Source organism: Antedon bifida, chromosome 5 (assembly GCF_963402885.1).
Source record: "Antedon bifida chromosome 5, ecAntBifi1.1, whole genome shotgun sequence".
NCBI lineage: Eukaryota > Metazoa > Echinodermata > Crinoidea > Comatulida > Antedonidae > Antedon > Antedon bifida.
Window position 1 is genome coordinate 15,390,483 of NC_136230.1, and position 15,140 is coordinate 15,405,622.

The 15,140-nt window shown below is 35.5% G+C and overlaps 1 protein-coding gene across 1 annotated transcript; it reads right to left on the bottom strand.

Annotated features, from left to right (window-relative positions):
* Positions 1-3,342: 3,342 nt before the first annotated feature.
* LOC144842388 (G-protein coupled receptor GRL101-like) lies at positions 3,343-6,843 on the bottom strand. The gene is made up of 5 exons (XM_078698835.1): positions 6,749-6,843; positions 6,177-6,245; positions 4,939-5,954; positions 4,428-4,627; positions 3,343-3,507 (listed from the first exon to the last, which is right to left on the bottom strand). The coding sequence occupies exons 1-5, from the start codon at positions 6,841-6,843 to the stop codon at positions 3,343-3,345; spliced, it is 1,545 nt and encodes a 514-aa protein (XP_078554961.1).
* Between the last annotated feature and the right edge of the window lie 8,297 nt (positions 6,844-15,140).

Sequence of the window (15,140 nt, forward strand, 5' to 3'; positions counted from 1 at the left end):
TTATACATTTGTAATATAAATTCCTAATATAAATCATTCTAAATTTGAATATACGAAACTGATTTATTTTTACAGAAACATAGGAAATGCTCGTTAAGATAAATATCTGGTACTTGTATATAAAGCAACATTTGTAGTAGCTAACAAAACTAAAGTATAACTGTAATAATGTGCAAACATTTTACATTAAACTTAACCATACACTCACGTATAGTTAAGTATCTTACTTATCAAACTCACCTGAATTTGCTGGAATATATGTTTCCTCAATCAACAGTTGACTGTTTTTGTACAGAACACCAGACACTATACATTTTCATTTGTATAAGCGATAACAAGTATATTCTAAAAAGTTGCTGCAACAAGCGTGATTTGTTATTTATTGTTTGCTTTGATCTTATCATAAGGTAATTGGAGCTACACCGATGTGAATTGCCATTTTAGGTGAGCAAAGTAAACCATTATACCGAATTGGTTAACGAGGTCGAAGTACAATTCATAAATGTATAGACATTATTCCTCAACCACTAATTCAAAGAACAATGGGTTTTTTAAAAACATAATTATAATTCATCGTGCTTATAAACTAAGTCTCATTTTAGGCTTGGTTAGTGGAGTTAAAAGAGTTACAACCCTGGTACTAGGTCAGGATTGCACCCTGCCACCAAGCTACAACTCCATTTCTATCTAAAGTTGATGCGTAATTGTAATATTTATTCTATTTTTAGACATTATGTAATACATTTTCAATTCACATAATTATTTAGGCCAACAGCCGTTCCAATTTTCCTGCCGGGCTTTATACCGTTAGCAGAGTGACGGATATAGATTGGTAAGACGAACTAGAAAATCCATTTTGTTATCTACCAACGATAACATGTTTCAGTTGTTGTACACAGAAGATCAAACACTTTGATATCATTATTTGTAATATGATAAAAGATGACAGTTTGTATGGATAATATAAAAGTGGCGTGATTTACTGTTTGCTTTGATCCATGTCATAAAGCTAATGGAGCTGAAGACTGATATCAATGTTCTATTTAGGTAAACCAAATTTCAAATACCGGACCCCAAGTAACTCCTAACTTAATGCGATATTTGGACTTCAAGTAGAAATAAGTCCAAGCATATCTATTTAAGGGATTATTTAAATGACGCCAGCCGGCATCGAACGGATTGTGTCATATTTAAGCCTTCCTTTAGTTTCACATTGCTACCTTTTATCTGGGGAGTCTGTGAGGTGGTCGTTTTCATGTATTTGTGATTCCATTCGTAACCTATCCAAAGTGATATGGGCATATATGATTATAGCAATTAATGTAGGTATCCTTAGGAAGCAAGGTTTGACTGTGACTGCTTTACCAAAATAATGATGCTCCTGAGATATATAGCTATATAATAAGTTATAAGTTTTGTTTTTACCAGGTTCTCTATTTCAATAATTGATGACACTTCCTTCCTTTAATTCTAAAAAGTACCAAGAACTGTCTATCGGTGACACATTTGTTAATGCAATGGATTGTGAGTGAAGAACATTTGCAAAACGTGAAGTATTCTGATTTTACCAGGTGACATAGACAATTTGTACCTTAATGGTTCTGATGTCTTTTAGTTTGGCTAAAGTATTATGTTTTACATTGATAATACCACTAATACAGTATATTATTATTATTGAAGACCAAAATGTAGGTTTTGGTCATACTTTGGTTTACAATTCACAATAGAGATAGACGATATTTTAACTACACAATGCGTACGTGCATTTGAACAAAATAGCTAACAATATCAAAGTACATGTGTATTTATCGCACCGTGAGTCAACAGTCTTCTTATTTGTTAAACGCGTTATCAGGTTAAGTTCAGTTGAGGTATAGTACTGTATTATTATTATATAACAGTTGTCCAATTTACGTATATGAACTTATTAGATAATTGTGAATCAATAACATTCGAAAAAAATATGAACAACAGGTATGCACAATAAACAGACTTGGATCATTTATTCACCAGTCAACGTTTCGATTTTGTCTGGAAATGTTAGCTAAATTTTTTTAAATATACAACGCAACATGTGCCAAAAAGATTTATCTTTTTACTAATATTATTTCGAAACATGGTCTCGTGACTATTTTATAACGTGTGTAAGATAGTTTTGGGAGGGAGTGAATTTTAAATGATTGAACCATTGGGACGTTTCTGATATTATTTGGCATACGAATACATTTCCGTGAATGTAATCAGTGGGTAATCGAATAGAATGAGGTATTTTAAAACCGCGAGACTGAGGTGGTACAGACTTAACCTCCTACTGCAAAATGAATAGTGAATCTAGAGAATCCTTATTCTATTTGATGTAATGTAGGTACATGTGGCCAAATGCGCAGTAAGACATTTTTATCAACCAATACATGTCGCACTACAAGTAGATAGCGATATAATCGTATTTATTCGTGTCGTATAATTAATATGTAGGCATACACAAATATAAAAGGAGGCGAATTGATATAAGTAGACCATTGCTCTACCGCTAAGCGGTCTTAAATTGTAAAGCCTACTCGAAAAGAACAGTATAAACCTATAAAAACATATTGGACGAGTTTTCCTTGTTAGATCATTATAATATCGATGATGTTATATAGAAATGGATTTTCTTGCGCAGAAATGTACGTACTGTTATGATTGTTGATTGAACAAACATGACGAACATTACCTTATTTGGTATTCTAAGCATAAAGTACGCCCTCAATGTGTTACTGTTCACGGTCTTAACTAAATGTGGGCTTATGTCAACACGGAACTAATATTTATTTTGTATTATTAAAAAAAACAATAGTTTCTTAATTATATAGTAAACTACACAACCAATGTAAATGTGTTGTTTTTTGTTTTCCCCTAATCAATTTGAATGTTTTAAAATGGCCCAAAAAAAGTTCGTATTCAAATATTTTGAAGTGTAACTTTTATCATCAGTAACAGTGTCCCTGTATCAAGCATTTTGAAAAAAAAAATAAGAATTGATTATATTCTGCTCAAGTTATACTAAGATAGTGTTTGTGCTTTGTTCTAATAGGAATTGGGGATATACTATCGTTGTACGTCATCATTTCCACATTTAAACCACAGATAGATATGTGGTCATGAGCAACTCCATTAAATTGTGTAGGCAATCTGGACCAAGATTCCAATTCTGGGACACTTCTTGTTATTTTTACTAACGTTAGGTCATACGTCAAAACTACAAGACGGATCTTTATCACAATTCTTAATCATTTTTTCTCGTTTTACTCCTGATGGAGGTTGCAGCTCTCTTATTGCTCTTGTCTAATATAATAATGCAGCTTAAACGTTCGTGTCATTTTCTTGAATATTTCGATTGTTGAGTCCATCTTTTAACGACTTCATAAATAAGTTCAGTTGTTCAAAGTCTCTAGAAATAAGATGTTGTTTCTTATCTTGTTCGTAAACTGCATCGCGTGTTAATAGAAGGCAAGTACGAATATTGTCCTGCAGAAATATAAAAAAAATGTATTAAGGTAAATATTATATTTATTAGAGGGGTATGGTAAGGTATGGTAGTTGTACAGTAGTGGTAGTGATGGTGAAGTATTAAGTTTCAAATGTATATGCTGGAGAGTTTATTCATTCACAATTACGAAGTTCAATAGTACAGAAAGAAGCGTGCGTCAATTTTGATACCACTTACCATGTACAGAACATGAATAATAGAAATAATCCTAATAGTGATATGGAAATATATTAGAAATGCCTACTAGAGTCGGCTGTAGAGTAAACTGTAGAGTTGTGGTATTCATTGGTAACGGTGGTAGATTCAGTGAATCGTAGATATTGGTGGTTAAAATAGTTAGTAGAGTAATTTGTAACTACCGATATGAATACTGGTATAGGACTACTTCAAAAAAGAAGCTTTAACTATAAAAGTGCTATTGTTGTAGTGGTAGAGTAAATGGTGTCGACAGGTGAAATTGTAACCCAGTAGGTAGGTGATTTGAATGATTTAATTATATTTAATAACACGTGTACAATTCCCATGAATGTATCCCACAATGTATTTATCTGTATTTTAAAAAAAAATATTAAGAAAGATAAATTATTACAAAATAAAAAAAACAATAAGACTGCCATTGCTGTATACAATAAATATCTCGGTGTTCAACAAATTCTGGATTAGTATACCTCTCCAATTGGAACACGTGACAACACCAACCACAATAACGAAAGTATATATAAAATGAAGAATTAACCCTTTATAGACACATTTTAAAATACTCTTAAAACATATCATATTACATTACATGTTATCTGACCATGTAAAGCGTTTTGATCCTTAAAAATATACGTTCAATGAGTTGTGTTGTTTTAAGAAAAGGTAAGAAAACGTTATTTTCTTGTTTTTATAAACTTACATTTTCTTTGTATATCACAACATTATCAACGACTACGTGACCGTGGTATATATGTCTACCGTGCATCAACTGAAGCGTTCTTTTCAATTCAAGTTCCACATCAGTTATCTGTGCAGAGGATAGTTTGTTTTGTTTCGTATTGCAAGCATTATAACTGTCATGAACAACCTTAAATGAAGATGTCGCCTTATCGTTGTTTACTGAAAAATAGTAGAGAATAACTGAAAGTATAAATTGAAATGAAATAAATACTGAAATTAAATAATAAATCATAATACCAAGAGACCATGCCTATTAATTCAAATAAATCGTCACAAAAGGCTGATGAATCTCGAGTTATCTTTATGTATCGGAATGTTAAATAGTGCGCTTGCTGTTGCTCGCAAAGGCTTTGTATTTGATATGTGTGCCACGTTTTAGGCATAGAAGGCCATTACATATTTTTACATCATGGCTTCATCATTTCCGATAGATAATGAAAGAAAATGGCGTGAACCATTCATTTACTAACCTGAACGTGTAGTTGAGTGAGCAGTCAATTGTAATGAACTTAACTTCCTCATTTTTCGTTTCTTTGCATCGTTTATCCATAATATTGTATACAGGTATGGATTGAGAGACGCATTGATTGGTAATATCAGAGTTGCACTCCAAACGTAAACATCCACTGGGATTTCCCATGAACCTGTCTGAGCAACTATTCCCATTAAAATTATCGGGAACCAGCAACAGAAATCAGTAAATATAATCATCGCCATCTTGGTCGCCATTTTGACGTCTGTTCGATTTGAAACGCTTTTCTTGGCGGAGGCAGCTGTTTTCTTTACGATTACGAATATGTAAATATAACTAATGGCTATAACTAAAAAACTTAGCAAATTTAAACCCAACACGATTGCTACAGAGTATTCCCATCCAGATAATCGTGTGCTTGTTAATGGTAACGACAAACATACACTTGGGCGGCCGTAGAAATCATCGCCGAAGTAAGAAATGCCTAAGACTGGCAAAAATCCTAAAATCACAGCAATCAGCCAACCACAAGTTACAATGACATAGCTCTTTTTGCGGGTTAACTTTAGTCTACTGAAAGGAAATCCTATCGATATTGCTCTGTCAATACTTATGATAACCAGCGTGAATACTGAGAACTCGCTGGATGTCATAGACAACGCACCTGCGAAATGACACAGGAAACTTGATCTCCATATGCTGGCATACACGGCATATTCTCCACGATAATATACATCGGCACTGGCAATTATGACCATGTAGACACCCATTAAAAAATCTGATATTGCAAGGTTTGTTATAAGAAATGATTGCACGTTATTGTAACTATTGTCTCGTACACGCCAGACAACCACGAAAGCGTTACCTATAAGGGCACTAACACCTAATATCCACATCATCACCCGGAGGAACGATATTCTCATCAAGTCTTCGCATGACGAAAATATATCAGAAGGTGGTTCACAATGTGTGGCTTCTGACACCATGCAACAGAATTGGTTGTCATCAGTATAGCTGCAACAGAATATTGAATGATAAACAAAAACAGTTCCATTATTGCCGTGATGTTGTTTAAAAAATATTTTGTATTTTTTTTAAAGAATTTTAGGAATTCACTCAATTTTAATATCAAAACCTCGTGCTATGTGCCAATAAAGCATACGTGTTGAGACCGTAAAAATGGAGAGGTTTTGATAGTATAGCGATACAACATAAATAACTGGTTAATATACTTACAGATGAGTTAATGATAAACCATTAAACATATCTGGGTCTATATCTTCTAAAAGATTATTTTCCATATGCCTGTAATAATTCAATGCAAAAAAAGACCTTTTGTAATAAATTCTTAATGAACTAGGCCTACTGTATAAAACTATTTGCTATAATACAGATGTTATGATCTAGGAATAGGAATTTGTTGTGTAGGAAGAGATTAAAATAATGTATGTACACAGTACGCAGTTTTTTGGTGGTGTATATAAAAACAAATAAAATGTGTGTTAACGTGAAACAATCTCGGAACCTTTGCTTCACATTTATAGACAGAAATACAGAGCTAACAAGTATTCACGTTGTTGACTTTTGTATCATACAATATTCCTTTATTACATGTATCATAAAACAATAACCTTATTAATTTTAAACGGACTTAATATAATAAGATAAGATAACATAATAAGAATATTTAAAAAAATAAACAATCAGCAATAACAATTTGTTGAAAAAACATTCTAAAAAACATGCTGTTTTTTTTTTCTTTCTTTAATCCTTAATTATATTGATATGATGTTAGTGTGTTTACTTACATGACAGCAACCCATGGCACATTTTTAAGAACATTTGGTCCAATTTTAACTAGTCCATTGTTGTCAATAAATCTATTTAAAAAGTCAAGATTCATTTCCAATGTAATAATTATTTGCGATTTATTGTGCCACACACAAATCACCGCAAATTGCATAATGTATAATAAAGCAAAGCCACACGTGCCATTTAACCCTTTATTACATACAGTAAATGTTTTTTTTAAATACAATAATTAATAATACATAAATCTTACAATGATTTTAGCTTATTAAGTCCATCAAAGCATCCAGCCTGTAGATATTTGATTTTGTTTCCAGATAGAACCCTTAAAGATATAAAGTGACAATTAGACCATCTCTTCCAAAGTTAAACACTGACTGACTGTATTAAGTTTGTCAAAAATCGGAAAGTGATTATTCATTAACAACGTATTGAACATAAAACATACATAGACTGTAAATTGGATGGGTAAGAACCCGACTGCAATGATGGGGGTTGGTAAGCAAAATACATAAAAGTTTGTTTCAGCACTTTGTTTACTAAAAGCCGACTCCCACCCACCCCATTTCATCTCAATTATACTGATAATTGTATAGGCGTATACTCACAGGGTTTCTAGATTAATTTGGTACGAAAAAGAAGAGGTTGCTATTGACTCAATTCCATTCCACGATATATTACTGTAATATAAACACAATAGCATCATCAATACACATATAATAGTTCAAGTAATATATAATTGTCTATGTTTTTTTTATTCTTAATTGAGGCCTACTAACTACAGGATTAGTATTCTTCTTATCTTGGAAAGACTTTATTATTATCACAATTTATACTATTGCCTAATATTGCTTGGTATCATGATTTTAGATAGAAACGGTTCCTATAATTTAAGAATCATTATTAAACTGGTTAAATATTATTACATACAGTGAAATTAACATTTGGAAGCGTGTAAAATTCATTTTCAATACATCATCAACTGTTAATAACGATGATGACCTTCTGACCCGAGCATGATAAGATTCCACACGCGAAAGAGAGCTACAAAAAGACAAAAATAACACGTTAAATAACAATCGTTTTTAAATTTTGTATTATACTGATATAATCAATATTGAACATCGAATTGCACAAAATACTACCACCCATGCGTAACATAATTTTAACAATAGTAATGCGAGTGCGTACAAAATAATTGTAGGTCTAGACAATTCGATGTTCAATATTAGTAATATCTGTATAATACAAAATGTATTCCTCAGCTGCTACAATGAAATAATTATAGACCAGTGAACCCATGCATATTGATGAAACCCTGATTCAAAATGATAAAATAGGCCTACTGTATTTTATTTGAATTATAATGCTGCTGTATTGCTGCTGTATTGCTGTTCTGAGAACAATGCATAGTTATAGTAGGTATGAGATAATAACGTATATTTACATTTATCTTGTTGATTCTGAGAGCATTTGAGCTTTTGAAACATTCCATCCTGTACGTTGGCACTTGACTGTTAAGCCGACACATACGCACCCCGTTGGACATTCAAAGCCTATAGAAAAAGTCACAAAATGCTAATATTCGTTATGTGTAATGTACATGTTGAAATGCGACAGTAGGCTAATCAAAAGTATGTTAAAACTTATTTCAACATTAAACAAAGAAAATAATTAGCACAATTAATAATATGATAAACAAAGAAAACAATGTTTGTAACGCGAAGAATTTAATTCATTTAAAAATACATACTGCAGTACAGTTCATCATCGGCATGTGGACACTCGGCAACACCATTGCACTTCTGAGATGGTGAAATGCATACGTTAGAACTATGACACCTGAACATACCGAGGCATTCATAGGATTCTACAACACAAAATGAACATACTACTACTTTTTAATAATAGACTGTTGGGAAAAATCAAATTTCACTCTTTTGTGGGAAAACATAAATGGAATTAAAATACAAACATACAACATAATCAATTACAAAACGTAACTCGTTTTAGAATAATTCCATTCTGTTGTTGCTGTTTGCAGTAATTGCTAGCGTGATGTCACTTACCACAATTAGTTTCATCCTCTCCGTTTGGGCAATCCCAAATCGTGTTACATTGCAAATGCTTAGCTATGCAATATGATCCAGGACATTTGACAGTTTCACGTGGACATTGGATTTGTGCTAAGTAAGTAAAACATATCATTTAATTGCTTAATCATGCTATTTTAATTAAGTTTGTTTGTTTGGGTTTCTCAATTGTATTGTGATTTACTTTAGCTTTTATTTAATCGTTTTGCATTCCATAGGCCTACTCGTAAATTATTGATCATTTCTTTTAGTGTTTAGGCTTGTAAACAACACACAAATTAGGCCTACAACAATTGTCCAGATGTGTTGCATCCCTACATCCCATTGGTAGTAATTGTGAGTCAATATCATGCACACACATCAAATCCTTTGAAACACATTTTCCATTTTTACAGCGCATCTGATCATCCTCGCACTGGTTCTGGTTCCAGTATACTACATTTTATTGAATTAAGATAATTATTATTAAAACAATTTTAATACATTTATTCACTTCACAGTATCACAGTAAATAGATAATACAATTAAAAAGAAAATAAACATTTTTTAAATAAATCGTAAAAATATAAACTTTTCTTTTTTTATTCTTTCTTTAATGTGATCTTGCAATGTCAGTTAACATCGCCGTACATTGTCTAGCAACGATTAACAATCGCAAGTGGAACTTCCTTTAACCTATGGTTATAACTTACAGCAATCCTTCTCATCTTCAGTGATACTTCCAGGGCAATCCTTGGTACCATCACACCTTAACCGAAGAGGAATACAGGTTCCATCGTGACACTGAAACCCAAATTCACATCTAGCTATAAAAATGATAGTTGGCAAAAAAACAAAAACTGATCAAAATAATGTATATACAGTATAAACACAAGGGCCGAGAACTATTATAATATCAACTGTATATCAGAATACACATATTCCTGTAATGCTTTTGTTTTCACAAAATTTGAACACAAGTTGTAAACTTACTGCAGAAAAGTTCATCAGTTTCATCTGTGCATTGTGTAACAAAGTCACAGCGCATGTCTTGATGTATACACTCTCCATTGTTACATTCAAATTCATCAGGGCTACGATTTTTAAATACTGAAAAGAATGAACTTTAGAAATTCAACAACTTACTTGTACGAATTATACGATATTTTTTTAGTTATTGATTGATTTACTTTATTCAAAATTCTCATAAAAAGAATACAAAGAAACGAAACCAAATACAAGACAACATCAACAACAGAGAAAATCAGGATAATCCTTTATTCTATCAAATTTGTTTCCAAAGAGAGTTCAAAATGTTCAAAATTATACCATTATTTTTTGAAAAAGTGATCTTTTAGTAGAAGTTGGTCGTAGAGTTAAAACAAATAAAATGTTCCCTTAATTAAAGGTGTGTCATTGGGATGGATATGGGTGTCCTAAGTTAAGGCTTCTGTTGTGTACAAATACGCTAAACAAAGTAGATAAGGCCTAGACTTTTACGATTTTCTACATTTTACAATTATTGTAAGTAAAATTGCTGATAATATGTAGGCCTGGTACCATCAAGTGTTACTTTATTTTTTAGTTAGGTCTATGTTTATCATTTGAAATTGGATTTAAAAATAAGTAAACATGAAAATAATGTATAAGGGTATGTAACAAGTAAAACTACATTATTCACAATAATGAAAAGAAATAATGTTTTATCTTATATTGTATTACTCACAACAATTAATTTCATCAGCTCCATTTATACAATGACGTATAAAGTCACACCGAAATGACAATGAAACACAAGTTTTGCTGTCGCATCTGAAGCTTTCTTCGCCACAAATATCTAAACACATGCCAATAATAACGTTTTAGGGGGAGGGAACAACATTCTGCACAATGGATTAAAAATAAGTAGGCCTACATACGCTGTGTCCAAATTATGTGGAACTTTATATTATATATTTTACAATTACAAAATATATTTTTGTGTCGTAAAACGTAATGTCCAATATATTCAATGTATGTGAAGTCTTACCAGAGCAATATTGTTCATCGGTGCCATCTAATCATTGTACCCATCACACTTATACACCTCATGTATGCATTCTTGATTGTCGCATTGGAATTCATTAATGCTACAAGCTTAAATAAAAATAGATTATTTGGTCATAGATTAGTATATTATATTAGGCCTACATATTCATATTGCTCTGAGTTGATTTGTAGACATTCAATTCAAATGTGTATTTATTTCCATGTATATGCTTAACTATAACAATATAATGGACTTACCGTTTCTCACCATAAACACACTACTGGGTTGGATTTCTATCGGGCTACTTTAAAATTACCTACATAAATTACAACAGCAAGCCAACAATTACAAAATAAGAACTAACGTCATAAAAAATTGTATACTTAATAATAATTATAACAACGAAAAATCAATATAATCTAATAATTTTCATAATAATAAATATCTTTAAATTACTATTATAAATTATATAAATCAATTAAATTTAATAAATCAACAAAAAAATCGTTATAATTCAATGTCACTCACTTGTCTCTTTTTTTTTACAAATAAACTGATTAGTTGAAGGGTATTCACACGCAACTTCAAACCATTGGTTGACAGAATGTAGTGTAAGCATACTAATGACTGTGCATTCTTCAAGACTACCTCCTAGTGGTTGTCGGTCGGACAAATCTTCTTCTCTGAGAAAACAAAATGATAATCATCATAAGGGACATTGAACATATTCTACCATATTTGTTAGCATTAAGTACCTATAGTTTACTAGAGAGACACGTACGATGTTGTAATATACCAAGCTGTATAGCTTAACGGACTACATGTCATGTATTAGCTCCCCGCCTTGCTCACAGACCAGCTTAGGCTGTATAGCTTAACGTACTACATGACATGTATTAGCGCCCCGCCTTGCTCACAGACCAGCTTAGGCTGTATAGCTTACGTACTACATGACATGTATTAGCTCCCCGCCTTGCTCACAGACCAGCTTAGGCTGTATAGCTTAACGTACTACATGGCATGTATTAGCTCCCCGCCTTGCTCAGAGACCAGCTTAGGCTGTATAGCTTAACCGACTACATGGCATGTATTAGCTGCCCGCCTTGCTCACAGACCAGCTTAGGCTGTATAGCTTAACGGACTACATGGCATGTATTAGCTGCCCGCCTTGCTCACAGACCAGCTTAGGCTGTATAGCTTAACGGACTACATGGCATGTATTAGCTGCCCGCCTTGCTCACAGACCAGCTTAGGCTGTATAGCTTAACGGACTACATGGCATGTATTAGCTCCCCGCCTTGCTCACAGAGACCAGCTTAGGCTGTATAGCTTAACGGACTACATGGCATGTATTAGCTCCCCGCCTTGCTCACAGACCAGCTTAGGCTGTATAGCTTAACGGACTACATGGCATGTATTAGCTCCCCGCCTTGCTCACAGACCAGCTTAGGCTGTATAGCTTAACGTACTACATGGCATGTATTAGCTCCCCGCCTTGCTCACAGACCAGCTTAGGCTGTATAGCTTAACGTACTACATGGCATGTATTAGCTCCCCGCCTTGCTCACAGACCAGCTTAGGCTGTATAGCTTAACGGACTACATGGCATGTATTAGCTCCCCGCCTTGCTCACAGACCAGCTTAGGCTGTATAGCTTAACGGACTACATGGCATGTATTAGCTCCCCGCCTTGCTCACAGACCAGCTTAGGCTGTATAGCTTAACGGACTACATGGCATGTATTAGCTCCCCGCCTTGCTCACAGACCAGCTTAGGCTGTATAGCTTAACGGACTACATGGCATGTATTAGCTGCCCGCCTTGCTCACAGACCAGCTTAGGCTGTATAGCTTAACGGACTACATGGCATGTATTAGCTGCCCGCCTTGCTCACACACCAGCTTAGGCTGTATAGCTTAACGGACTACATGGCATGTATTAGCTGCCCGCCTTGCTCACAGACCAGCTTAGGCTGTATAGCTTAACGGACTACATGGCATGTATTAGCTGCCCGCCTTGCTCACAGACCAGCTTAGGCTGTATAGCTTAACGGACTACATGGCATGTATTAGCTGCCCGCCTTGCTCACAGACCAGCTTAGGCTGTATAGCTTAACGGACTACATGGCATGTATTAGCTCCCCGCCTTGCTCAGAGACCAGCTTAGGCTGTATAGCTTAACGTGCTACATGGCATGTATTAGCTCCCCGCCTTGCTCACAGACCAGCTTAGGCTGTATAGCTTAACGTACTACATGGCATGTATTAGCTCCCCGCCTTGCTCACAGACCAGCTTAGGCTGTATAGCTTAACGGACTACATGGCATGTATTAGCTCCCCGCCTTGCTCACAGACCAGCTTAGGCTGTATAGCTTAACGGACTACATGGCATGTATTCTGCCCGCCTTGCTCACAGACCAGCTTAGGCTGTATAGCTTAACGTACTACATGACATGTATTAGCTCCCCGCCTTGCTCACAGACCAGCTTAGGCTGTATAGCTTAACGGGCTACATGGCTTGTATATATTAGCTCCCCGCCTTGCTCAGAGACCAGCTTAGGCTGTATAGCTTAACGGACTACATGGCATGTATTAGCTCCCCGCCTTGCTCACAGACCAGCTTAGGCTGTATAGCTTAACGTACTACATGGCATGTATTAGCTCCCTGCCTTGCTCACAGACCAGCTTATAGGCTGTATAGCTTAACGTACTACATGGCATGTATTAGCTCCCCGCCTTGCTCAGAGACCAGCTTAGGCTGTATAGCTTAATGGACTACATATGGCTTGTATTAGCTCCCCGCCTTGCTCAGAGACCAGCTTAGGCTGTATAGCTTAACGTACTACATGGCATGTATTAGCTCACCGCCTTGCTCAGAGACCAGCTTAGGCTGTATAGCTCAACGGACTACATGGCATGTATTAGCTGCCCGCCTTGCTCAGAGACCAGCTTAGGCTGTATAGCTTAACGGACTACATGGCATGTATTAGCTGCCCGCCTTGCTCACAGACCAGCTTAGGCTGTATAGCTTAACCGACTACATGGTATGTATTAGCTCCCCGCCTTGCTCAGAGACCAGCTTAGGCTGTATAGCTTAACGGACTACATGGCATGTATTAGCTGCCCGCCTTGCTCACAGACCAGCTTAGGCTGTATAGCTTAACGTACTACATGACATGTATTAGCTCCCCGCCTTGCTCAGAGACCAGCTTAGGCTGTATAGCTTAACGGACTACATGGCTTGTATTAGCTCCCCGCCTTGCTCAGAGACCAGCTTAGGCTGTATAGCTTAACTGTAGTGTCGTGTTTGGCACACCATAGTTAGTTGTGTCGCGTTTGGCACACCATAGGTTGTTGTTGCTAGTAATAAAGCAAAGAATAGTAACTCTCCCAAAATCGTGTCTTATTCATTCGTATTTATTACACAACATTACATTGGCGACGACGATGGCGACGTTCACGATACCCGCACCAATGCCTCTAGACATGGATTCAGGCAACATGGCTGAAAGTTGGCGTCGATTTGCGCAAAGATTTGATAATTTCGAAACAGCGACAGGCGTCAACGCGAAGCCCGAGGCAACACGAGTCGCCACACTCCTGTCGGTAATCGGACAGCGAGCCCTGGAAACATACAACACGTTTACGTGGGACGCCGAAACTGACAAAACAAAGATCGGCCCAGTCTTAGCACAGTTCAAGAAATTCTGTGATGGGAAGCGCAATATCACGTATGAACGATATATTTTCAACTGCAGGGTTCAAAAAGAAGGTGAGAAATTTGATTCCTTTGTTACCTCGCTGAAAAGTCTAGCAGAGACATGCGAGTTTGGTACCTTGAAAGATAGCCTCATTCTTGATAGGATTGTAATAGGAATCAATAAGCCAAGCCTTAAACAACGCCTACTGCGTACAGAAAATCTAACATTAGACACAGCAATATCCAAAATACGAGCAGAAACGGCAGCATCCGAACAGATTGAACAAATGAAACAAAGCAAAGCGAGTGACTTTTCCGACGCAACTCAACACGCGAGAACAGTGCGTTCACACAAAAAAGGTAAACAGAAATACCAAAACACACAACAGGAAAGGGAAAGCAATCCAAGAAAATCACGCACAAGTCCAACAATCTGCATATACTGCGGAGGTGAGTACCCTCACAAAGGCAAAAATACGTGTCCAGCATACGGCAAAAAATGCAACAATTGTGGTAAAATGAATCATTATGCTAAACAATGTAGACAGAAACATAACGCACATGCTGTTGACACCATGTCTAACGATGAAAAC